At 37.9% G+C, this 27,155-nt stretch overlaps 3 protein-coding genes across 3 annotated transcripts; 1 reads left to right on the forward strand and 2 right to left on the reverse strand.

Moving 5' to 3' along the window:
• Positions 1-1,014: 1,014 nt before the first annotated feature.
• rb1 (retinoblastoma 1) lies at positions 1,015-25,781 on the forward strand. Its single transcript, XM_084730994.1, has 28 exons — positions 1,015-1,062; positions 1,310-1,443; positions 1,859-1,979; positions 3,290-3,393; positions 3,641-3,775; positions 3,875-3,913; positions 4,062-4,111; positions 4,348-4,458; positions 5,918-6,063; positions 6,173-6,250; positions 7,255-7,364; positions 7,463-7,540; positions 7,934-8,021; positions 8,123-8,239; positions 8,339-8,395; positions 8,673-8,704; positions 8,838-8,914; positions 9,075-9,301; positions 20,305-20,420; positions 20,772-20,926; positions 21,706-21,851; positions 21,989-22,093; positions 22,193-22,306; positions 23,005-23,153; positions 23,292-23,322; positions 23,440-23,582; positions 23,683-23,729; positions 24,514-25,781. Exons 2-28 carry the CDS (start codon positions 1,334-1,336, stop codon positions 24,576-24,578), a joined length of 2,751 nt encoding a protein of 916 aa, XP_084587120.1. The 5' UTR covers positions 1,015-1,062; positions 1,310-1,333; the 3' UTR covers positions 24,579-25,781.
• LOC146318825 (lysophosphatidic acid receptor 6) lies at positions 10,196-12,825 on the reverse strand. The gene is made up of 2 exons (XM_084730996.1): positions 12,597-12,825; positions 10,196-11,246 (listed from the first exon to the last, which is right to left on the reverse strand). The coding sequence occupies exon 2, from the start codon at positions 11,190-11,192 to the stop codon at positions 10,200-10,202; it is 993 nt and encodes a 330-aa protein (XP_084587122.1). The 5' UTR covers positions 11,193-11,246; positions 12,597-12,825; the 3' UTR covers positions 10,196-10,199.
• On the reverse strand, positions 16,022-17,933 carry lpar6b (lysophosphatidic acid receptor 6b). The gene has a single exon (XM_084730995.1). The coding sequence runs from the start codon at positions 17,431-17,433 to the stop codon at positions 16,309-16,311; it is 1,125 nt and encodes a 374-aa protein (XP_084587121.1). The 5' UTR covers positions 17,434-17,933; the 3' UTR covers positions 16,022-16,308.
• Positions 25,782-27,155: the final 1,374 nt, after the last annotated feature.

A 27,155-nucleotide genomic window follows, 5' to 3' on the forward strand; every position in this document is an offset into this window, starting at 1 on the left:
ATACAATCTTAACAGTGTATTACACCCTCTGTCCTAATGAACCTTGGTTCAGGTGAGGAAAAAATACTAAAAAAAAAACAATTATAAAAAGGGAAAAAGTTGAACACAAGGGGAGAGCTACAGAGGAGGGATCCTCTTCCAGGTTTAACAAACATGCAATAGATAAAAGTGATGACAGAGTAACAAAATCACATTAAATACAAATTTTGATGACAACATTTCTGATGCATTAAAATATAAAAAGAATGAGGATTTTTTTAAAATAATAAACTTGCAGTGATAGTACGTGAGGATAGTTACAACAATTACACACAGGAAAAACAGGCCATTGCATTGTACACAGGTGCAACAAAGAGGCTGTTGTCTAAATGTCCGACACTGACTCAAAACTTTTTAAGTAACAACATGTGGGTTTTACCACAAGAGGGCAATGATTGCACTACGGTGCAGACTAGGCACATTTAATAAATGCTGTTTACTTAACATTTGCTGTCTTAAATATACGAAGGGGCAAATCTTATAGCGATCAAAGGAAACTGATTAAAGCTTATGTGTGTAATAATGTTGACATGGGGGTCCCCTGTATAAGTGGATAAAGTTGAGACATTATAACGTGAAAAGAAGTGAAAATAAACATATAGAAGGTAAACAAAGTGAAATAGTGGCACAGGGACACGTAATACGTAATTGTAATAAATATATAGTAACGTATTAACTTAAAGGATGAGTCGCCATCTTTCTCTCTATTGAACTTGGCATAGTTTGTAAAATAAATAGGTTGGTGGGTATTTATTTTACATTATGGGCTATAACGTGTGTGGATGGCGGGATAAATGCAAATAAGCGGATGTTGCGTAGATATTTTCCCGCGTTTTCATCTCGTGAGTTGGGGTTAGTTTGTTTGCGTTTTGTCACGTGATCCCGGAGAAAGCAGACTGCGGTCAGTTTATCGCCACAGAGAGTTCAACATAAATATAAAGGAATAAGTATGTTATCTAATGTTATTGTCGACAGCACGAGACTCTAAATACATATAAATGACCAGAAAAACTCAGTGAACAGGTTAGTACACAAGGGGTTGGCGACCCTCCTTGTTGAGGGCGTCTAAAAGCTGAGACACCGCCGGCACCGGCACTCCGCCGCGCACTGCCGCGATACAAAACGAACACCCACTTCAGCCTGGTTTCAGGAAGTCGGGGCGGTTTTGTTGTATTGTTGCCACGGAACTCGTGAAGTGGGCTTTAAACTTAGTAAACAGAATTCATTGAATTCATTCAAATCCAACTTCTGTTTTTAATTACTATATTAGCCTGGTAGGCGACTGGATACCAAGATGCCACCTAAAAAGAGAAACTCTGGGACGACACAGAACAAGGAGCTGAAGTCCAGTGCTGAGAGTCCATCTCCAGACAAGAAGGAGAGTCCAGAGTTATCTGTTAAAAAGTGAGACAAATCACGTTCCTTTATTCAGGCCTTAACAATGTGTCAACAGTCAGCGAATTAGTCTGTAAAAATAGTTTACACTTTAGCCTAGAGGTTTGCAAGTGTGTGCTGGTGTTTTACTCTTGCTAGCTAGCTTATTATGTGACTAACCGTTAGGCTTGCTAGCTAACGTTAGCTGCTTCAAACGAAATCAGGCCTGTATTTAAAGTTAATACATTTATTTCCACTTATCTCACCCCTACACAACCACCCACAGAGTATTCCTATTCAGTAACAGATATAACATATGGTTTAACGCTGTTATAACACACCAATACACTCCTAACCCGAGGCAGACTTTGGCTAACAGTGTATGTTTTGATGTCCTGAAACTGTGGTATTTGTGACCTCCACGATGTTGATTTGTGTTCTCCAGACACAGAGACAAAGATGCTGAGTTTGTGACCCTGTGTAAGAGCCTCCATGTGACGGACCTGGTGTGTGACCATGCCTGGAAGCTTTGGAAAAGGGTTCAAGACTCCATGGAAGAAGTCGCTGTATGTTTTTGTATATTAAATATATGTTACAGTATATGTATAATGTTGTCATCCTGTTGGCTGATTTAAGGAAAGAGAAACTCATGGGTGGAAAGCAGGGCTGCATGATTTGGTAAAAAAAAAAGAAGTCATATTGCAATTATTGTGACTGAAATTATGATTGCAATATGCAATACAATTAGTTAATGGAAATGTTTAGTTTTGCATTCCAATTTTAATTTTTACTAAAAAAAAAAAACGATTAAAAACATAATGGTGTGATATTTATAGAAGTCTGTACTAAACAAACATGATTGATTTCATTTGGAGACCAAGGTTCTCCTGCAAGGTCATCTATGCAGCAACAGTCATATTAACACCTCATTATAATGGTGTTTACACAAACTTTTTTCCTTTTTTTGAAAAACTGTCATTTGGCTCTGGTTCTGTGATCTGGATATTAGACTTACCCATACTGTGATTTTATTGCAGTTGTGATTTGATTGTTTCTACTATTTGGTTAGAATGACAGGGCCACTATGGCACCCAGACAATGACCTTTAAAACAAACGTGCGCTCACACCCAAACCTTCTCCATGTCTGTGATTTGTCTTAAAAAACTTGCTTACTTGGTAAGTGTATAATCTTCCTACAGTAATAATGGTATAACTCAATTAAATTTCAAATAGATACATTTCTACCCACAAAACACACTCACGTTGCATGGTGTACCTGCATCTAGGAGACTGTTGCCAACTTTGATTGATTCTGGCAGGGAGTTTATCAAAGCGCCTGTAAATCAAACACGGTTATATGATAATTACAGTTTTAAAGGGTAATACCAATTGCCTTGAACTTTACAGTGATTTATCAATAATCTGGTAACTGCTTCATCCCTAGTCCACCCCTGGTTAAAGGAGAACAGATGAGAATACTCATGTAAAATTTGAAATTTATTAGTCTTACCTCAGTCATACACGACATGTCCATTTACTCATCTGGAGATGTGGTACAGTGTGTATGTATGATGCTCTTGGCATGTTGTTGTTGGACAAAGCTCAGGGGAATTCTGACTTCTCTGTTGTTCTTTATGAAAGTCAAGTTTGTCATTAGCACACAGCCCAAATGCTGTTTCAGTCATCTCTGTCAAAGGGAATTTAACCGGTCTATAATAAAGATGGACAGAAATGTTTTGATAAAATAAAAGAATTACATAAAGAGTGATGTTAGTTTGTTCTAACAGATCTATCGAATTCTGTTTTCAGTCCTAATGTGTGTATGTTATTATATTGGTAAGGTTTAAACATCTTTATTTTGACATTTAATTTCAGGACAGTCAGAAGAGGCTGTGGGGAGCTTGTCTGTTTGTGTCAGCGACAGACTTGGATCTTGCCTGTTTCACCTTTACTCAGGTTCTGAAGGCAGTCAATCTGAAGTAAGTACTGGCTATGCTTGATGTATGTTCCTGAGAAATACTCTTTGGCACTCATAGTGCAACTTTGCTGTCCAAATTAGTATGTGTAATATCAGTCATTTTAACAGGCATTCGGTTAAAGGATAACACATGGTTGCTTTTAGCACCATGGTCCAAATTGACTGCAATTATTTTTAAAATTCGTGGGCTTACAAATTTATACTTTATTTTTCAAATGCAGTTTTTTTTGTCGCTTGCTTTTCTCTAGTGTGAAGCAGTTTTTAGCTCTGGTGAGGAAACTGGATGTGAACTTGGATACTATCAGCACCAAGGTGAATTCAGCTCTGACACGGCTGGAGAAGAAGTATGATGTTACACTGGCTCTCTACCAGAGGTTTGAGAAGTGAGTGAACACATCAGTCAATACAGTACAGATGTTTAATTCATGTAGAGCTGTTCATAGACAAATTTGTAACTGATAATAATGTTTGTTTTATTTCAGAACTTGCAAGAAAATCTTTGCTTTGGTGTCTGATGGCAAGTAAGTTGAATAATTATCTGTAACATGAGTGAAATATAGTTTGCACAATCCTTTTTAGTATGTTTATGCTCCTGTGTTCAGCAGTTGCATGTTTTATTAAAAACATTTGATGCAGGTGCATAGTTAATCATTCATTGTCTCTTTGAAGGGAGAGGGAGACAATTCGGAACTGCTGGACAATGTTTCTCTTGGCCAAGGGTAGGTTAAACCTTTAAACAGAACAACAAAAACAAGTAGGACCAAGCTGTTAACACACTTGATAGAATACTTTTCATGTTGCTCAATCTTCTTTCCATCCTTCCTTCCTCCTCTGTGCTCGTTGGTAGAGCTCAAATGAATTGGAAAATGTTTCTCCTCATGGTTCTGTTGTTTCCAGTCAGCAGCAGTAGTGTTGTGATGATGCTTCTCATGTGCTGCATCTCTGCTGTCTGCAGGAAGGGCCTTGCAGATGGAGGATGACCTGGTCATATCGTTCCAGTTGCTTCTTTGTACGCTGGAGTTATGCATCAAGCGCTGCCCTTCAGATCTTCTGCAGCCTCTTTACAGTAAGCTTCAGAATCATTTACTGTCTACCACTGTCTTTATTTATAGTGGAAACAGACATTTTTTGCTTTAACTTATCATTATTAATCAAATGTTGATTGCACAGTGTAATGGCTGTAGAATAATGACACCATTTGGGTTTAGACTGGTTCTTTATAAACTTGGCTTTCATTATGAATACTCTGACTGCCACTGGCACAGTTTTCACAAGAAAATTATGTCACCATTATAGGAGTGTAAGAAAATATCAATACCGGTGAGTATGGAAATATTGTTTTGTGATATTATAACGATCCATAAAAACACTGTATTATGATACTGTGATATCATGATATGTGCAAAGATTCAGACATTCACGGTTCATTTTGTGTTGTGTTTAAACCTCTTCATATAAAAAGTAATTTTTTTAATCACAGATTTTATTCACACAGTAGTATGTTCTTTATACTGTCAGTTTTCCTAAAATTACATTTAAGAAAAATGACAATATATCATCTTGTTTATAGTATAGCAATACAGTATATATCCACATGCTTTTTTATGTTACTCCCCTCTGTGTCTGTGTTTGCACTCTCCAGATAATGTCACTGTGAGTGGTACATTAGTCAGTTAAAAAAGAAGCAAGAAATATTTTCATTTAGATAATCTTATCTTTGATGCTTTATTTTGTACTTAATGTACAGGGGCCTCCAAAATCAACAAAATTTGAAGGTTCCTTGTAGTAGCTTTAAGTTCTTTGTCCAAATGGGTAGTGAATGTTAAAGTTTTATCAGCTGCTCAATGTCAGCCACTTGCATATTTTACCAGCATTTGGCAGGTGGATGGTACTAATTTTGGTCCTTGAACCAGAGGCCAGACCCCTGTTGGTGCAAAGCAATAATTTTACTTACTTACTTAATAACTATGTCATTACTTTTCAGTACATCATTACATTACCATCAGTTTGTTTGAAAATTCAATATGAAATTTGATAATTTCAGTGTACCTTCTCAGTGAAAATGCATCTTTCTTCTCTTGTATTTCCAAAGTGGTGTTGATCAATTCTTCTCAGAGCTCGGCTCTGACTCTTAGTTAAACACACTTCAACACAATACTGGGCTTCCTGTCAGGTAGTGTTTCCCGTGGCAGTGCCTCTGCAGTTGAGCGATAGATTATGTTTAAGCATAGCAGAGTAAAGGAGAGACAGATTTTGACACACCTCTGCCACAGCGACACAACAATAGTAACACTTGCAAACATTAGGGGGCTTGAAAGTTGTCTGTTTCCAATAATGTTTTAACTACTAGTAGTAACTTCTTATCATAGCAGATCTTCAAGTCTGAAAGGTGTTAAATCAAAGAGTCTATTTAAAGGCACTGGAAAAACAATTTTGAACCAGTGTGTACTCTTAGTCTCATCTCAGTTTTGGATAATCTGGGTCCTTAAAAGAGTTCTAACCTCTTAAATGTTTTTTTTTTTCAGAATCAGCTATCAGCAAAGTTCAGAGCCCTCCAACACGAACGTCTCGTCGCAACCAGAGCAAAGCCAAATCCCGACCTCCGGAGCCGGAGGTGGATTTGCAGCTTCTCAAAACCTTGTGCCAAGAGAATGAATGCAATGCAGAAGAGGTCTGAGCCCCACTCTTTTATATAGATCCTACAGTCATCATACAGTCACAGATCTGTGCTCCCTGCTCTGTGTGAAATGGCCTCATTCACCCTCTAACTGTATCTGCAGGTGAAGAATGTGTACCAGACCAGTTTCTCGGCTTTCCTGGATTCACTGGATCTTTCAAGATCTCCAGATTTTCCTCAGGTAGGGGGGCGACAGTCACAACACCTGCTCTATTGTTTGGCTTCGCTGTTTGCATCTGTTACCTCTTCCTGCTTATTGTTGAACGTTTGAGTGTGTGACAGCTGTTGGTCATTCTCTATGCGGCTCATACATGTTTGTTTTCACATACATAGTGTCAGGAGGATGTGTGCTCAGCCAGGGGATCCTTTTTAGTGTGCTAGGGTAGTATATTACATAGGTAGGTATGAGCACAACAGAGACAGGGTGCTACTGTTTGCTGACATTAACACACGCCTCTGAAGGATGATGCGCATATTTGTTTTAATGTTACATTACCTCAGTAACGGGACAGGTGGTGTGTACATTAGTGTGCCTTATGCAAATGTTTCTCACCATATTAAGCTGACCTGAGTAAATTGGAGTGAGATTTTGGCCTAGATTATTTTATAGCACAGATGTCTGAGACTCCTGTTACCCTAGTCTGGTTGCAGACAAGTTAGAGCCTTGTCTTAGTTCAGCAATGTTTATGTTTTTGAGATTGAGATCTGATCAGATACGGACTCTGGCACGTGTGCTATGATACAATCATTAGACAAGTCTTGTACATGTGCAACGAGGACATCAGACTCAGTGTTCCATAGTGTGAGTAGGCTGATGTGCACACAAAGGATCAGTGATTCTGCTCCTTTTATAACCTCCCTCCAAATGTCTAAGCCCCTCCTAAAAACTGCCACACTGGCGAGCTGACCTGTCCTTTATAATCTATACTCATTTTGCATGCAATAATTTATCATTGAAAGAAACCATACAGTGCATTTGTTTTTGATAAATTAATACATCTTACACTTAGGATAAAGAAAAAATACAGAATTTAGTGGGGAACTCTTCAGCAGCTGTATGCACTGCACTTGTTTCTTTTAACATCCTTGCTTATAGTTGGTGGCACAGTGATGGTGTTTATTTATTTTTTTTATGAAAGGAAGCACTTAACTACAAGTAACCTCAGCCTTTAATTTTCACCACAGGTGAACGACCTCGACCAGCAATATGAAGAGCACTACCTCAAGAGTAGAGACTTTGATGGACGGCTTTTTATTGAGGGAGATGAAACTGTTCTTCCACCCAAAGTTGAAATGTAATTTCCTCTTTCACTGTTGAGTTTTTTAATGTTGAATTTAAATTAATGAATGATGTATTGAAAGTAAGTATTTAATAATCTTCTCATGCATTCAGATCACAGGTGGAGAGAACACCAAAGAAGAACCTGTCAGATGAAGACACCGCACTCATCCCTCCGCAGACTCCAATCAGGTGAGCACTGTTTTTGTAATCATTGTTTACCCAGAGGAGAGAGACTGAGTACTCATGTTCGCTTTCAGCAGCACCTTTTTGAACATTTGTACTGTTGCAGACCTTCTTATTATTACTAATTACAAACTGACTTTGAAGACAAACTTTTTTCTTGTTATAGTTGGTGTGAACTGGAATAAGATAAACTAGGAGTGTTTGGTTTGCAAAATATTGAAAAGTTTAAAAGTAAAGTTAGTATTTATTTAAAGGTGTATCTGTATCCACACACAGGAGATTATTCTGGGATTTCTTGTACTGTGTAGATTACTGGGGATGTTTAACTGAGTAAATCATTCTGGGTTTTTGTCAGAATCTGTCCTTCAGCAGTGTCTGATTTTTGTTTTGTCTCATCAGAGCTGCCATGACCTCCATTCAGCAGTTGAGAGGTGATCTCACCACCAGTGGGGACCAGCCATCTACTAACCTGGCTACGTATTTCAAAGTTAGTCTCTATAAACGTTGCCACTAATCAAAATAACCCATGAAACTGCATCTTACTGTCTTTTTTATGGATTTCCTGTTTTCTTCTTTTCCTGTGATCAGAATTGCACTGTGGACCCAACGCAGGATGTGCAGAAGCGTTTGGAGACACTTGGACAGACATTTAGCCAAAGGTTTGGTCAGGCAGTCGGCCCACACTGTGTAATCCTCGGCAGACAGGTATGAACTATGACTCAAGAGAACAATGAGCAGCAATAGCCATGATTCTTGTACTGAAATTATTTTTTGTCCAACTTATAAATTTCTTTTGTCTTTCAGAGATTTGCTCTTGGTGTGAGACTGTATTACAAAGTCATGGAGGCAATGCTTAAATCGGTAATTGACTTGTTTGATTTTATTTAATAAATTCACGTTTGAACTTTTTTCTTCAATAAATTTGTATTTTATTGTTTATTTATTGGGAGGCTCAGAGTAATTCAATTGTGAAATTCCAAGGTTTACCTGCAGATATGTCTGATTAATCTAACATGATCTTTTCTTTCACTTTTTATGCCCTTATAACTCTTGTTTACATAACACTGGAACTTGCGTAAACTGTAGACTGCACAGTGGTTTTTTTCCTTACGTTGACATCATATTTTTCATTTTTTAGGAAGAGAAGCGACTGTCTGTGCAAAATTTCAGGTATGTGTTATTCAGTTTTTATTAAATCATGGGGATTTATGAAGTTGGTAAATTTATATTCATGTTTTTTGTTGTTTTGATTGGAAATGAAGCATCTGTTTACTCTGACTGAGTCGTATGATTTTCATTACAGTAAACTCCTCAATGACTCTACATTCCACACGTCACTTTTGGCTTGCGCTTTGGAGGTGGTCATGGCAACATATGGAGGTGAGTTCTGTAATTTGCTTGCAAATTAATAAAGGACACAGTTGCAAACTAAATCTGAAATACTTTTGTATCTTACAGTTATCAGTAATACAGCTAATTGTGTAGAACTCTGATAGATGTGTGACAAGTTGTAATAATGTTGTTTGCTCCTTGTCATTAGAGAGCAGTTTTAAGACCGGAGGATACAACCATGGCGCTGGTGGTGGTGATGTGGCTGAAACAAACGTGTGTTTCCCCTGGATACTGGATGTGGTCAGTCTCACCGCCTTTGACTTCTACAAAGTCATTGAGAGCTTCATCAAGGCTGACCCCACTTTGAGCAAAGATATCGTCAAACACCTGGAGACCTGTGAGAACCTCATCATGGAGAGGATTGCATGGAGGACGGTCAGTTTTTTCTTTCATCACTACTACAGTAGGATGGGTTGATGGATGGATGTACTTTATTGATCCCAATTTGGGAAATTCTCATGTTACAGCAGCAGGTTTTCCAGGCATTGCACGGAGACAGTAAATTCACAAGACAACTGTATGTCAAGAGAGAACTATATACCAATAGAAATATAATATATGTACCAAAAAATAAAATTAAAAAGCTCAATACAAAATCATAGAAAAAGCCTTAGCATACCCTGTATAATGCACAATATAAAGAATATACTATAATACGCAAAAGATTTACTAAAATAGAAAATATTTAGCATCAGACATTAGACACATGCAAATTTTAAAGTTTGCAGATATTATAGTAATGTCTCAGCATTTTAATTGGATTAATGCACAACATAAAGACGCAGACACTGTAAATATATACATTTTATACACACACACACACACACACACTTGTTTGCCCATGAGAAGAAATTATTTTTTAAATGTATTAAGTTGTTACTAAAGTTCAAGAGTAACATAAATGACGTAGAAGATCAACATATAAACAACTTCATAATGTTTGATCAGCATTTTTGTAAAATGAGGCAGCTACCATGAATTCAACATTTGTTACATGTGAAAAAAGTCATTGCACATCATTATTTCAAAATCCCTAAGCTGACTTTTTAGCGTCCAGAGTGGTCCAGATGTGCTGCTCTCAGCAATGGGTGAAAAGGGAACACAAAAACTGTTTAACTATTTAACATATTATGTTTTTAACATATGCAATGCAATTTAACTGGAAAAAAGCAGTATGTATAACAGGCATGGTCAATTGTATGAAACCATCCAATGTACTTAAGACTAAGTTTTTTAGAAACAGTCTGTCAGAGGTGTTGTGAGATGATCTTTGTCAGTGGCTGCCACTGCCTCCACCACCTTGCGCCTCCTTGTGCACCAGGCTGCTGGAGAAATAGTAGATGAGTGGGTTGAGGCAACAGTTGGAGCTTGCTAGCGATAGCACCACGGGGTGCACAGCCTTGGTCACCTTGGCCAGGCCACAGTGGTGCAGCAGCCCCACATGTGTGAGGGTGTATCCCAGCAGGTTGATGTGATAGGGGACGAAGCAGAGCAGGAATACGCCCAGCACCCAGTAAATTATGGTGAGAGTGTGCTGACGGCTGTGGCGCTGGCTACGGGAAGGCTGTCTCCGCTGGCGAAGCACACTCAGCACTCTGCAGTAGCTGTAGAGAAGAAGAACAGTGGGCAGCAGAAATGACCCAAGGACTAAGCCCAGAGCTATCAGGATGATGGTGCGGTGGCGTTGCGAGGATGGGTCCAGCAGACAGGGCTGCTGTTGGTGGGCGGCTGCAGAACGCAGTAGAGGCAGAGTCACACTGATCCCCAGCACCAGGCACCAGATCCCCCCACTCATCAGTTGTGCAACACGCAGCCTGCGAAGCGCAGATGCCAGCGGGTGCACCACCGCAAAGTAACGGTCCACAGCGATGCACACCAGGAAGAAGATCCCCCCGTACAGGCTGATGTATTTGAGGGTGAAAGTGAGGTGGCAGTAAAACACACCGGGAGACCAACTGGACAGGTCTCCTGTCTTAGAGGTCATGGCTCTGGCCCTCTGGTGGTAATAGTAGATTCTCAGTGGTAGAGAGATTACAAAGAACATGTCTGCTGCTGACAGGCTGAACATGTAGACAGCTGTACTGTTCATGGTGCAGGGAGACACACACAGTCTGCGCAGCATCAGGCTGTTGGTGGTCAACCCTAGCAGGAAGATGACACTGTAGGACACTTGATAGAAGGTGAAGCGGTAGCTGGTGTCCACAGTGCAGTTAGACAGAGGTGAGAATGGCTTGGCTTGCACATCAGTCATATTCCACAGTTCCATATCCCAAAATGATCAGCTGCTCCAACAATTTAAATTAATGCGGTGCTCTCATACCTGGAGGAAATTAGGTTTGTTGAAGTGAACAAAAGACAGGAGGATAGTATGTGTTTAACTTCTTCTTGCTGGAGCAGTTAAACCTGTGGCAAGAAAAAACTTAATTAAGTCAAATTGTCCGCTGTTTTATGGAATGTAAATTTGCTGAGCTGACGTGGATACGCTGCTACAGTCAGACAAATGCTGTCAATAAAGTTTTAACTGCAACTTCCTGCTCTCATAAAAAGCAAGCAGTTGCTTTCATTACATGCATAGGGAGGAAAAAAGGAGACACTTCAGAATTTATACTTTAGTAATAACACATTTAGTGATGCTCATAAAGTTTCATTTCATTAAAATTGATAGATGAGAGATGTTAATCCAATTTTTTTAGGCTATACTTTGTAGTGCGTAAGTGCACTACAAACTACAAGTGCATCTGTCAGCTGGTGTTGGAGGAGTCTGATAGTAAACACTTTCTGCTGATGCATTTTTCCTGTCTTCTTCAGATTTTTGGGACTTTTCAACCTCTGTCATTTTACATAATTTTCCTTTTTGTGATCAGTTCACTTGGAATTTAGGTTGAATCAATACCAAAACTGAGAAATTAAAAGAAACTCACTGTTATTTTAACACCAGTGGTTAATTTATTAAAACAAAATTAGTTGCAAGCTATTTTGTTAATTGTTTAATAGTTTCAGATGCTTTCAAGCAAAGTTCCAGCTTCTTAAATTAAGGATTTGTTGCATTTCTTTGTCATTTATGAGAGTAAATGAAGAGTCTTAGTTTTATTTTATTTTTCAAAGATGAAAATAATCCTTAATTGCCATACTAATGATATGATACTTTGCCTTTGAATATTCATTTCAACAATAGAATAGAACAGTTGAATTCTTAAATTATTTTGAATGAAAGCCTTTTCTAACATCTCTATAACGTTCAAGCACTCTCAATTAATATATAATAAAGCATCCTTGTAAATAATATTGTGAATCTTATATTTTTCTCCTGACATGTAATATTGAAGAGTCTGATCTGATAACAACTCCTATGTAATAATTCAGTTATCACCAATATTAAGTATCTGAATTCTAAGAATTGCAAAGCATGTAGCTTTTGGTACCCTTCATCTCATCACATTACATTCATTCCTTTGCCTCAGATAATGCATACAAATATTATTCCTTCTCTTATGTCTTCAGATAGTCTTTGTAGATCTTTCATTCATCATTTAAAGTGTTAGGTTTCTACTAACTAATTGCTGTCTTCTTTTGATAAAAAATACATATCTTAATCTATTGATCACTGTACATGTAAGCACAATTAGTACTGCTGAGGAGAATATTGAAAGAGATAAAACGTATCACTCACCAGTGGCAGGATCTCATGGATGCAGTGTGACAGTGCGATAACAAGTTTATTTTTCCAGTCAGCTGGAGTTCAGCAGCAGGATATGTGAAGGGGCCGTAACTGTGCAGATGCTACTGATTGGATCCGTTCACGCCTACACTCACAAACAAGTCAGGGTCTCTCTCTCGTTCTCCTTCTCTCCTCTCCAACACATACTTCTTGTCCGTTGTTCATAAAGCCTAATATATTTTTTTTTTAGCTTTTTTTAGTCAAAATATCAAATGAGCTTTACAAGTACTGATCACTAGGTTAGCTTGAGGATAGACTCGTGTACTGGTTTTAACCAAGCAGTTTTCTGATTGAATTGAATTTTGTGTTCAACCTTACAGTTGTTTCATTACCTTGGGAGTGTGGAGTGGGAGTCATGTTTATGGCTGTTTGTTTAATAACCTAAACAAGTGATTGGAGTTAATCATTTACTATATTTTTCAGCGCACTGATAGAGGAATAGCAATAATTCACTGAAAGAAGGAGCTATTTTCCTATAGCAGTATTTATATCTTGGGACCAGTGCTGACAACAAAGAACGAGTCAGTGTAGATCTCAGTCTGTAGAGCTTTGGGGGGGGAAAAAAATGATGCAAGATGTGCCTTAATTATTAAGTCTTTCATAAGTCTTTTGTCATTCGTAAAAATGTATATTGTGTCAAAATGCTAGTCTTTGCACCTGATAAGCAGTAATTCACTTACTGTCAACATAATATGTATTTACACTCAAGATGAAAGAGTATGAAAATCTCATATCATGATAATAATGACTGAAGTTATCAAGATATCATTATTATTGCGGGATTGTTAAAATGTGCAGAAAATTTTCAAAAAGTACTAATAACCCGTGTTGCTGCTGCACCTGTGTCTGGGGAACTGTTGCTAACTTTGGTTGATGCTGGACTGTATTTACTGTAATTTCTTTTTTCAAAGCACAGTAGTCAAATGCAGTTTTAGTGGTAATTAAATGTGAAACAATAATACTAATTTTTTAGCAATTTTCATTGTGGTGTTTTGTAAAAAACAGTTTCATCCCTAATCTATATACACCAGAGTCAGACAGCACTATTGAACAGGGTGAATCTTTTTTGGAATAATCTTAATTTGGAAATATTCAAATAATACCACTTAGCTATATACAACTTGGATCTTGTGAGGCAATAATGACTTACCTGTAGATAGAAATAGAAATAACAAATGAAGTACACACCAAATCGTTATTGCAAAATAACTGGTGCAGATTTATTCTACTCTGCACATAAAAAAAAATAATTTTATCATCTTGCAGGGTGGGAAATTCGCATCAGCCACCACACAAATGCTGGTAAAATATGAAAGTGGCTTGTAGATTTTAGACACAAAATACAGGATGGCCACAGGTCCTTCAACTATCAAAATGTCTTAAATTCACTTTTATTAATAGAAGACAATAAAAACTATTAAAATGTCTAAAATTCTGTTTGGGAAGGTAGTGAAGAAAATTAAGAAAATTATTTATTGATTGCTGTGATGACGGTCTCACTCCCAGTTACAGTATTAGTATTATCCTGTTGCAGTCTTTTAGGTTTTTCTAATGAACATATCTGGACAAATGTTCTTTAACACAAGCAGTTCTTGTCATTTTAAAAAGTTTATGTCGCACCCTTCATGTTATGATTATCAAGACGAATGGAAATGAGATTATGTGTTTTTTACAGTTTAATTCAATAAACCCTCCTTGCACATAGTGAATCATATTGATATTTAATATCATCATCAGCTATGTGATTAATGTCAGCTTTGAGTTAAAACCATTAATCAAGTACAAATATTTTATTTGTGTTGGGTGGAGAAAGTCCAGCTGCATCCTGAATGTAAGCCATCTATCATCTATGTACTGGTGTAAGCAGTGCAGACATGGAAAAACAAGACTTAAGGAACTTCTAATTGTTTTATTAATCTAAAGGATGCCTGTTTTATGTTTATATTCTGGATTATTCATTGGTTCTGTTTTAGGATTGCAGCAATCGCCGCTGTGCTCAATTTTGTAAACGTACTTCTCTCTCAAGATGCATGTTGTCGCTCGTCTGCTCTGCTTTCACAATCCTTCTCATCAGTGCAGCAGTGGAGATGAGTCTGTCCTTGTCAGTGCAGGCCCTCGGGCTAACCCTCTAAAACAGGAATGCAGCAGCACTCGGTCTGGCAGCACGCCTCTTTTACAAGAAGGGACAAATACTCAGGCTGCACCATATTCCATTTATACTGTGAGCTGCTGTGTTTTTACTTACTGCACATACTCAGTGTGGCTCAGATTTTGATTTCATGATTCTTATCAAACTTCAGTAGTATTTAGCCTGAGCTGGATTTTTGGGAAAGGTCCTGTTGAGTTAATTCACCAGCATCAAGAATGAATGAATTTTAATCTCTACAGACTCTGCATGAAATACCATAATTAATATTGTGACTTGATATATCATCTTGTTTTTCTAATGCCACAAAATTTACTACAGAAGTGACTACTTATTTAGATCAGGCCATTGGCAGTGTTAGTGTAGTGCTGGCCAGTGCTTTGCTGTAAAAATACTGACCATACCTGTATTGAGCTCTATTGACTCACTGTGCATTCATGGCACTGGCCAACCACTGTACCTGTAGCTGTGCTTTTAGTAACCACTGATAGTCCGTGCCCCACACTATCAAACAAGCAGTAAATTTCAAACTCAGAACCCTTTTTAAGTTAATAACTCCTTTATTCGCTTTCTGTAAAAGTGTAAAAGCTGTTATAGAACATGCTGCTCTATAAAGTGCTTAAAAGCCACAGTGAGGCCACAACTACGTAGAAACTGCACAGTACAGTAGAGTTGTCACAATACCAGAATTTCAAACTTTGATACAATACCAGTATTAAAAAACTATACTCTATATCTTTTGATATCACTGCAAAAAGAAAAAAAAATCATAAGCATACAAAATATTTTTTTGCTTTTTTAAATTTACACACAGTGCTTGTATAGAAAATGTCACTGAACACTGTCTGGTTTTTCTGCATACCAAATTTCAAGCAGGATAATAAAGACTGAACTGAGGTCTTGGATAGGCATTTTATAAATAGCTTTAGTGCTTTATATACTATGATTAACAGATACAGTATTGTTTCAAACACATGGTATTGAAAAATGATTGATAGTTTTGACAACCCTACAATACAGTACATAAAAAGAGATGTAATACTGGTTCAGCACTGCCAAAGCAGAATTTTCCTAAAGCCGACTCAGCTCTGAGGAATAAGACTACAGTTACTATGTCTTATGTGCAAAAGCTGATAATTACTTACAGTATCATGCACATGACTATGGCTTATACACCAGACACTTCCACTAATACACATTAAAAACTCATTTCCTAACAGAATGAAGAGTTTTCTAATTTGTGTGTTGTGAATTTCCACCCTGATAAGGGATCATTATGTTGCAACACACTTAATTAGTTTGAAATGTTTCCTCTTTGACTTGTTCCACTCTCTTCTTGACTGAGTAGGGATCCATCAGTCCACCAGTCTAAAGTCTCTGTGGTGTTCAGTAGATTAGCAAGTGACTCCATAGTAACCTTTTGTGTTTATGTGTTGTTATGATCTTCAACACCACTCTGCTTCCTCCTACGTCCTCAGATTCAAATCAGGTTTCAAGCAATACTCACTGAATTCTTAATCACATAATAGAGTTTTCATTGGCTGTAGACTCACTGTCAAACATTTTGGCCTGCAGAGTCTTCAGGGTAAACCTTTTGAGGGTTGTGTTTGGACTGCTTTGTGCACTGTCCGTCTGTAGCCTGTCGAACAGCTTGGCCCCATTGTGCCACACTGTGGATTTGCGTTTGATGGAGCTCTGAATGGTCTCTGAAGTGAAGTAGTAGATCACTGGATCAAAGCAGCAGTTGGTCACTGCTATGCACAGAGCGATGGGGTAGATGGTTCGGACCACATATTCCGCATAGCATCCCTTGAGGATGTTGGAGCGGACCAGGGAGTAGAACATGAGATTGACATTGTAGGGGATGAAGCAAAAGCAGAAGATGAGCAAATGCACAATGATCATCCTCAAGATTTTCGCCTTGTTGAGGCTCCCTCCGCGGCTGATGGTTTGGGGTTTCCTCAGTGTCCGCAGCACCATGACAGAGCAGAAGACATTAAGCATCAACGGGATGATGAAGCCCACAGTCTCAATAAACACCACCACCTTCGACAGCTCAGCCCTCCACTGTTTTTTGGAGTAGTTCTCAAAGCAGAAGTTCTTGGAGGAGTTTTCTGAAGTGGTGTCCAGCAGGAACCCAGTGGGAACACTTCCAGAAAGAACCATCACCCACACCGCACAGCACGCCAGCTTGGCGTTCCTCTTTGTACGAATACCTTGAGACCGGAACGGGTGAACAATGGCCAAGAAACGGTCGACACTGATGCAGGTGAGGAAGAGGATACTGCCATACATGTTGGTGTAGAACAGCGCCACAGAGATCTTGCACAGCACACTTCCAAACAGCCATTCACGTTTAATGAAGTAAACAATCCGAAAAGGCAGGCTGAGGACAAAGAGAGAGTCTGAAACAACAAGGTTTATCATGTACGTTGTGGTCTCGTTCCGCAGTTTCAATGTGCAGCCGAAAATGTACACAGCCACCATGTTGAAGAAAAGTCCAACTATAAACACCAGGCTGAACACAGAGCTATATAAAGGGTACTTGAAGTCATCACTCTTGTTGCAACTCATGTAATTTTGAGGAGGGGCTGGTGTCGTTAAATTATACATTTTCAGACCAGGCTGGAAAGTTTGGAGCATTTAAAGAGTAAAAAAGTCCTTCGTATATTTGTGTCAGTCATAAAAATCATTCAGTTCAACTTGTTAATCCAAGCATGTGCTACAGGCAGGGAGCATTTACATTTCTCTTTGGTTGGAAAAACCTGAAGAACTGCAAATTGCTCAGTTTGTGTTATGAAATGAGAGGGAACTCCACAAAATACCTGTATTAGTATCCAAAATCCTTTACATTAATATCCTGTATGTGGAAGTTGTCCTGTGCGCCCAATAATCCTCATTTAAGTGAAGTTTCCAGTTGTCTTTCACAGCTGAAGGGTTTATTCCTTTTTGAGAGAAGAGTCATGTGCCTCTCTTCAGCTCTGTGAACAGTTGAGTGGTTCTTCCTCTCTGTTGTTATCCTGTCTGTTCCTGCAGCAGCCCTGGGGGAGCATGGTGATCGTTACTCTTACGCTCCAAGAGTTTTTACTCTGCTCCTGTCTGACCGTAAATCAGACATCTGGTGGCAGGCTGAAAGTCAGAGGCTCCAACACAAAGAACTCAGTGGACTGTTGAAACACAAAGGGAGGAGCCTCCACGAGGGCCAAAGTCCTCCCATCCCTGTTCCTCTATTGTGTTTTTTTCACCTACCTTAAATTAGAATAATCAAACATGCGATAGTCCATATTTTTCTTGCCTTTCTTTTAGGTTATGAACTTAAATTAGGGTTTTCTTTCTTCCTGAGTGCTATAGATGTGTTCAGCTCAATATCTCAAGCAAATATAATAACATGGCATAGCATTCTCATGTCTTTATATAACTGTGAGTCAGGGTTTCAGCAGGTCCTTTAAAAAATTTTTAAAGTCTAACATCCAGTAATCTGAATTTTAGGCCTTAAAATGTCTTAAATACAATTTTGAGAGGGCTTAAAGATTGACTTAATTATGAAGCTAAAATTACTTTTATGAAGTTGCTTTAACTTCAGTGTCCCTTTTTAAAATTGTTTTTGGGAAAATTTGTATCGATCACGTAACAACTGCAAAATTATAACATAGACCCAATAACCACAAACACAAACTGCGCTTATAAGTTTTTGCCAGTATGTACGTGAAATAAAATAAAATTAAATTGCATTCATAATGGTCTTAATAAGATCCTGAAAAGTCTTAAATGAATTGAACCTTTTGAAACCTGCAGAAACCCTGTTTTGGAGAATTTTTTGCCATCATTGGAAAAACAGCTGAGGAGAAACAGGAAAGGGGAAGAGGGAGGTGAGGACATGCAGCAAAGAGCTGGGATCAAACCTGGGCCGCTACGTTAAAGAATCTGCCAGAATATAAAATATATCACTTTCAATTTTCAAATAAATAACCAGGCAACTGTAGAGAAGTTAAGCATGAATCTAAAGTTCACAATGACTACTGGACTCTTGTGCAATGATTTTACAACACCTAATAAAACGTTGCAGTGTTGGTATCTATTATACGTAACTGAATGCTGTTACAACAAGCAAATACAAAGTCTACTTTTGAAATGTGGTGGCGGCGTCAGCCGGGCGTGGCATGTATGACATAAAGAATGTACTATGAGCAAGTCTGTACCTGCAGCCACTGTGTCAATCTCTGAGTGGTAAACCACACCCATTTCCCTGTATGATCTCATGGTCTTAGTGTGTGCATGCTGATGTTCACCACTGCATCAAGGTTTTTATAGTTAACTAAAAAAATAGATGTTAAAAAAAGAAAACTAACTGGAACAATGTTGTGTTCTGACCAACTAACTAAAATAAAAATAAGCAAGAGATGTGTTTTGTTTAAGTCTCTATCAGTTTGGTCAAATTTGTCAACACAACAAGCATGAGCAGGCATTGGTACATATGTTTTATGAGACTGATGTCTTCATGACTTCACAAAGTGTCATTTGTTTTGTAATACCTGTGTTGAACTTATTAAATCTTGACCCTAACAAATACCCCCCATGATACAAAAAAAGCCCTCATATTGAATTTAATAAAAACTAAACTAAAAATAAACAATTCAATTAAAACTAAACTATAATGAGCAAACCCACTCTGGAAACTAACTGAAGTCAAACTGAAAAATTAAAAATACAAAATGATAATAACGCTGGTCTACATGTCATTTATTCTTGACTTAAATATTGTTAACAAGTGTTGCTGACAAGTGCTGGGAATAAAATTCTGTCTGCAGGCGTGTATTTTGCTTTGTTGTTGTTACTTTGTTAGTAAAATAATGGCTTGGCCTGATTTCAATGGCTATCACTGAAATCAGGCAGGTTGCTATAGGGAGTGTCCTTGGGTCAACATAAAAAGAGGAACAGACCTGTTATCATTACACAGTTACAATTGAACAGTTGAGTTTTTGGAAAGGAGATTGGGTTTTCCCGGTCACAGTGATACTTTGTGAAAGCTTAATAATTTACTTCAAGTGGTTTTACTAGTATTAAAACTACTAATAATTCATCAACATCATCCGTATTTCAGATTTTATTTTTTACTAAAGAAAACAACAAACAGAAAAAGTGGACATCATATTTTACTTGCATACCAACATATACCTACACAAGGTACAAAATAAAATAACATTTTTGAAAAATCAAAATTTTTTTTAAATTAAAAAAATAAAATGAAATGAATGATTTTCTGTAGCTTAGTGAGATGAGGGTTTACAGGTACAGGTGAGGTGTCTGTGAAAGTGTTATTATCATCAGTAAAACTGAATTTGGATCGGTTTCTTCTAGGTGAGAGAATTATTGTTATATCAAGTTTTTCTCTTTTGTTTAATTGTTGTGTCTTCAACTGTATGCTATAATTTTCAATACGATTTTGATGCACTGTAAAACAGAAACACGGGCGCTTAGAAGAAAATGTAAATACTCATGATTGTGTCTCCGCAGGGCTCACCACTGTTCGAGCTACTGAAACAGGAGAATGAGGGTGGAGCAGCAGAGCAGGTGGAGACTCCAGCCAGTTTCAGCCAACCACTACAGCACAACCACACTGCAGCTGACCTGTAAGTCCACCATCCCACAGTCTGTTTGTCTTCCAGTGGCTGGTGTGTAGCAGCCAAGAGAGCTTCTAAGACCCTAAAACTTTTTTTAGCTGTTGTGAAATCCCTATGAGTCATCAATGCAAGAGTATGTCATTTTGATGAAGTCATAGTCAAGCATCATGCTATTATTAAAGAAAAAGGTATCTGTTAAATTCCATGACTTAAACTCATCGTGAGCCTTACGTAACTTACTTTGAGTCTCTTCTTCTTCCCTATTTTAAACCCTCTAATTATCTGCCATCATGTTTAATGGATTTAATTTAATTGTTTCCTTTTAGCTGACAGAGTTGTTTTTCTCCATTGTCCTCACAGATATCTGTCCCCCATGCGTCCGAATTTCCGTGTCTTGCCTCCAGACTCCCCAGCAACGCCGAGTTCCCAGGCTTCCTCGCAGCCTCCGATCCAGCCTGCAGGCCAGTCTCCTCGCCCCCCAAAGTCCAACTCTCTCGGCCTCTTCTATAAGAAATGTAAGATGTCACTTGGTTTATTTTTGATCGTTGCAGATTCCTTTTGGTTTCGTTATATTTTCCTCAAAATGTCCAAACATGAGGTTTCTCTGGATAATAACACGTATGGAGAAACAAAATTTGGCATTTTGCATAATTTTCACATTGATGGATTTCCACTTTGACTTGGAAATGAAAAGACTAAAATATTAACATGGGTTATTACATTTATAAAAGCTAAAAAAAAGACAACTAATGTGTTGTGTTTGTTTTTTATTTTATTTGTTTTTCAGTACAAAAATCCTTCAGATTTTTTTTTCCATTTGCAGTCCTGTTTGCTGTAGAGTTATTATTTTGTATTTTTCATTAATTTATGTTTTTATTTCATTGTATTTATTATTTGTTTTATTTTCAATTCATATTAGTTACTGTTAGTTTTTAGAGTGGGCTTGCTCATTTCAATTTGGTTTTTATTGTTCAAAATGTTTAGTTTTTTTTATTTTATTTTATTTTAATATGGGGGCCGTAATACAAACAACACTATTCTCATTATACATATGCACCAATGGCCCCTCATGCTTGTTGTGTTGACAAATTTGACAAACTTTACAAAGACCAAAACTAATTATGTGCATATTTTTGTTATATTTTGTTATTTTTGTAACACAGTAGCACAGTATCACTTCAGGTTTTTATTTTTACTTCAGTTAATGAAACTGTTTTTCACATCTTGTTTTAGTTTTTCATTTAGATTTAGTTATTACCTATAATGACCTTGCTGTGATGTGCTCTGTCTATAGTGTACCGCCTGGCCTACATGAGACTGAAGATCCTCTGCTCCTACCTGCTGTCCTCCCACCCTGAACTGGAGCCCATCATATGGACACTGTTCCAACACACTCTGCAGCACGAGCACGAGCTGATGAGAGACCGTCACCTTGACCAGGTAACCTGTCTGTCGTTTGCTTGTTCACTCTCCTGCTCTTCACACACTTTGTCTCAGTCTCTTGCTCTCTTAATGTCTCCGTATCTCTGTCCCTGTGCTTTCTTGTTTTTTCTCAAACTGTCTCATTGTTCATGCAGTTGATGATGTCAGCCATGTACGCCATATGTAAAGTGAAGAGTGTTGATCTGCGCTTCAAGACCATTGTCACAGCGTACAAGAACATGCCCAACACCAACCAAGAGGTGACGCCCTTTAATTTTAACTACTGTTGGGTTTTTTGCTGCTGTATTATGTGGAATTATTCTGAACTTTGTGTTTTTGTGTCACACTGTATGCCGCAGACCTTTAAGCACGTGTTGATCACTGAGGGACACTATGACTCCATCATTGTCTTCTACAACCAAGTGTTCATGCAGAAACTGAAAACCAACATCCTGCAGTATGCATCTACCAGGGTGAGATACCGCCCCACGAGGGATCTACAGTTTGACTTTAAAGGGATAGTTCGATTATTATTTGATGTAAAGCCGTATGACTTATTTGACCATAGTCAGTGTATAAGCTACAGTAGATGGCAGCTGGCACACCCCCTGTTGGGAGAAGCAGAGAGGGGCACTGGCACCGAGGCTAAATGTGGACTAAACATGTACTGCTGTGGACAGGATCAGCAACAAAAGGTATTTTAGCCACAATAAAGGTCCGCCTAAAAATTCAATATTAATTAAGTGTACCACCACTTTACTTTGCCGTGAGATAGCTCTTTCTGAAAGGAAGCTACCTTTAAAGAAGCCAGATATCATCAGAAAATTTTGATGGCAAAATAAAGTGGTGAAAATATTCTAAATATAGCATACACTTAAACGTATATTCAAGATTGAATCTTTAGGTACTTGCCAGTGTGCCGACCTGTATCTACTGTAGGTAATACACTGATTACCTCATGATCAAATAATCCAGACTAATGGGCGACAGGGTGTACCCCGCCTTTTGCCCTATGTCAGCTGGGATAGGCTCCAGCCCCCTGTAACCCTTCAAGGATAAGCAGTTATGGACAATGAATGAATAATCCAAACTATCCCTTATATGTAAAGCAAAATCAGATAAATGTGCATGCCTATGAAACCTTCTCATTGTTCCTGTGTTGTTTTTGTAGCCACCCACACTCTCCCCAATCCCACAAATCCCACGCAGCCCCTACAAGTTCCCCAGTTCACCTCTGCGTGTGCCTGGGAGCAACAACGTGTACATCTCCCCTCTGAAAAGCTCACGCATGTCCCCGGGTATCATGACTCCTCGCTCCAGGTGAGTTCTGTTGTTCACCTTGAAGAGCTTACATGATTGTTGAAAATAAAAAAAAGAGAAAACTGAAGTAGCATGATCACTTTGTTCTTGCACATTATTTTTCTCATCTGTGTTTCTTTGCTTTCTTTGCTTTTACAGAATGCTGGTATCAATAGGTGAATCTTTTGGGGTAAGAGCTTCTATTGTTTACTGTGTAGTGTATGTAAAGATAATCTCCATTTGGCAAGTGGAAATGCAATGATTTTACCTCACTCTCTCTTTTTTTCTGTATTGTTTTCATCTGCAGCTGTCCAATCGGTTCCAGAAGATCAACCAAATGGTCAACAGCAGCGACCGCTCCTTTAAGAGGACTCTGGATCTCGGCTCTACTCCCAAGCCTCTGAAGAGGTTACGCTTTGATGTGGACGGGCAAGATGAAGCTGATGGCAGGTTGGTCACAAATGTTGTTATTTGTCATAGCATATGAGCACCCTGATTATTTACTATACATTCATAGACAAAAACACTCACCCACTTGATATATTTACAGCAAATCTGGAGGAGATTCCACACTGATACAGAAGCTTGCAGAGATGAGTAAGTAAAAATTACTTTATATACAACATATTAAAGGGATAGTTGGGAGAAGCTGAGAGAAAGACCAGCATGGAAGCTAAGCAATGAACTGCAGTGGTCACAGTCGGTAGAAAAATATTTTTTAGCCACTTAAAAGTAATGACACCAGTTTAAGTGTCTGTGATATTTAGACTATTTTCACTGCTTGACTTTGATGTTAGACACCTTTTCCAGTGGAAAATGGACATTATATAAGTCAAACATATCACTGTCTAGCACAGAACTAGACTACACTGGAGAAATCAACAATTTTACCTGTCAGGACACAGGAGTTGCTGGTCTATCACAGCCTTGATGTGTTAGTTAGCTTGTGTAGTTGTGTGACTTTGGTATTTTAAAGAGTTAGTTCAGATTCACAGAAGTCACACAATAACACAAACAAACCAACAGACCAAGGCATTGGTAGACCAGGAACTACTGTGTCCTGCGAGGTAAATCTTCTGATTTTGCCGATGGAGTTGGCTGAGTCAGAGAGAGCGATATTTGACTTGCAGAACTGAAGATTCCCTTCAGAAAAGGCTGTCTGACAGCAAAGAAAAACAGTGAAAATATTCTAAATATACCATACACTTAAACTGCTATTGATAAACTGTCAATAAGTACCTCATACAACCTGATACCCACTCTCTTTAAGTGACATTTTTCCCTTTTGATATTCCTAGTTCTTCATGTATTCTTTCTTCCAGCCATGTAGGTTGTGGATGTTTGCTCCTCTAACTTACTGATGTTTTTTTTTTTCATGCAGGCTCCACCCGCAGTCGCATGCAGGAGCAGAAGATGAAGGAGGATGCAGAATCAAGGAAGGAGTAACTCAAAAACCTACTGAACTGGCCTGCACTGTTTATCACAATGTGAACACTAGTTTTTGTTCACACACACAGAGTGAAAGGAGAGTTTCTCTTTACATTTAGTATTGGATTTTAGTTTGTATTTAACTTCATCTTTGAAGAGTAATATGTGAATATAGAGGACTGTCTCTTCTTTTTGCTTTAACTGAGTGTTTTAACTGAATAATGATTGACATAATTGAATTTCATTTGAATTTTGACTTGTTGGAGTTTAAGTATTTGTTTGTTTTTAAGAGTGCTATTAGTTTGTGGGTGTTTTATAAGGAATTGTTGTTTTCACTCATAAATGTTCTCATTTGTTATGAGGGTTGTTGAGATTAATTGCTGGTTTTCTTGTTAAAAATGGTTGAGTCTTACCACCATCAGGACCTTCATGTGTTGACCATTTTTCTTTTTGACAGTCTTTTCAAAGATCAACATTTCAAATGTTTCGATCATGATGCAACATTTCACGTGTTAAATCATGATTACTCTCCTCAAAAGGATTAAATGTCAGCCTCAGAGGGAAATCAGTATGGCTTTTAGGAGATTTTACTTTTAAAGTGATGTTTTACTTGGGAACTCTCATAACATCGTGGGAAAGTTTAGTTTGTGCCATAAAGTGATAAAGCAATCAAATATCACTTGAAGGAAAATCCGACATGATTTGCACTCAACCAAAATTCATGTTTTTTTGTTAAGTAGCTGGTTACAGGTATTGCTTTCCTTTGGAGTGTGTGTATAGTTTTACAGTGACTCTTGTTTTACTTTTGGGTACATCAAACACAAAAACCTCATGTGTTTCAACTAAAGGAGTATTTTTTTTTCATGTTCTCAGTCACATTTTTCTACACATAATTTGGACAATTTTAAATCTTTGGAAATGGAAATTGGAGAATTCTGGGAAAAAAGGGGAACAAGTTAGTGATCAAAATTAAAAAAGAATATGTGGACTTGACTCCAGACAAGTATACCAAGGAAAAATATTGTTAGAAATGTCAATTACCAGAGTTTTAAAATAAAATGTTTATATTGTACTTTATGGAAGTAGTTTTTTTTTTTGAAAGTGTAGTCAATATTTCTTTTGAAAATATGATTTTGTTTTTGTACTGTTTTTGCCTGGATGTCACATGACTTCCTTCCCTTTGTATTTCATTAACCAGCTAATAGACTGAAGTGTTTCAAACCGTTGAGTTATGCTTTTTTTGTTTTTTGCTTTTAGAGAGGACCCCCCCCCTCCCAACATGACAAGTTTGAGTTCTTCTTTTTCAGAATATTTATTTGTCACTTCTTTGTCCCATTCTTCCAAAGAATGTCAAGTCCAAGATGATTCATCTCAGGAAACTTAACTTAGACTCTTCCATAATCTTTCCTGGCTGTTCATCACCTATTATAGATAAATGTACAGATTTGACCATCTCTGTGTTTTTACAATCAGGACAATAATGTTTTTTTAATCATAGAATATTTCAGCAGTGATCCAACAAAAGCCAGGACTTTCACATTAAATAGATGGTAATTGGCATTAGTGACATTTTATTACCGCCTGCATCTCAAAAAGAATTGCAGCTCAACTCTACAGTGGCACTTTCCCTCCCTCTGCTGTGCAAAATTATGCTCACAAGAGCCTGTAGCCAGTCATGCTTCACTCCCACATAAGATTACAGTTGAGTGAAATGACTAATAAACACACCAATGTACTGGATTAATTCTTAAGTAACATGATCTTCAACTGTGGTTGACTAAAACTGGTTATTTGTTCCAAGGTTGCTCCATGGCAAATGCATTTGGGAAAAATTTGAATGTAACATTGTACTGCTTTGACATGTCACACTGTACTTTACAAGGATCTGCAGACTGCCGATGATGACACAGTCTCTATGGTGAAGTAAATACCTACAGCTCATGTGGTGTGGATAGGGACTTGACCCAAACCCATAAGCGCACATAAAGTCAGTGAAATGTGAAATGAAATATTTGCATGGAAAATTGTTAAACGATTCTCAAAATAGTTGCCAATTTTCTATTGAATAACCGACTAACCATTTCAACTGTACTTTAACGTGTGTTTGTGTGGAAAATCTGAATTTGTAAGGTAACTGGTAACTTAAGCTCTGAAATAATTGTGGTGAAATAGAAAGCAGCATATTTCCCTGCTAAGAAAGAAAGTGGCATGAATAGAAAATACTCAAATGCATGTATGTCACCTTATTTCAAGGACAGTGAATAAATATTATCAGAGAAGCTTCTCAAAACGATGTAGGTAGAAAAAAAAACCTAAACTGAGAGACGATCTCAGAAGTCTCGGGACAAAAATAGAAATTTGCAATTTTAGTAACACCACAGAAATGGACCTAGTACTGCATGAAAAGAGAATAGTCAAAATAACCGTAGTGTCTTTTCCTTGCAGCTCGTTGTTTTTCCCTCTGCTTTGAACTCCTTCCAGCTCCTCTGGGGGAAATGATGACAGCTGCTGCCTGTTCAGTAACAGCTACCTTAATTGTGCCATGGCACTGTTTCCAATGGGAGACCAGAGTTAATTCTTGTTTGAACGGAGAAA

Source organism: Lutjanus erythropterus, chromosome 11 (assembly GCF_056507025.1).
Source record: "Lutjanus erythropterus isolate fLutEry1 chromosome 11, fLutEry1.hap2, whole genome shotgun sequence".
Lineage (NCBI taxonomy): Eukaryota > Metazoa > Chordata > Actinopteri > Lutjaniformes > Lutjanidae > Lutjanus > Lutjanus erythropterus.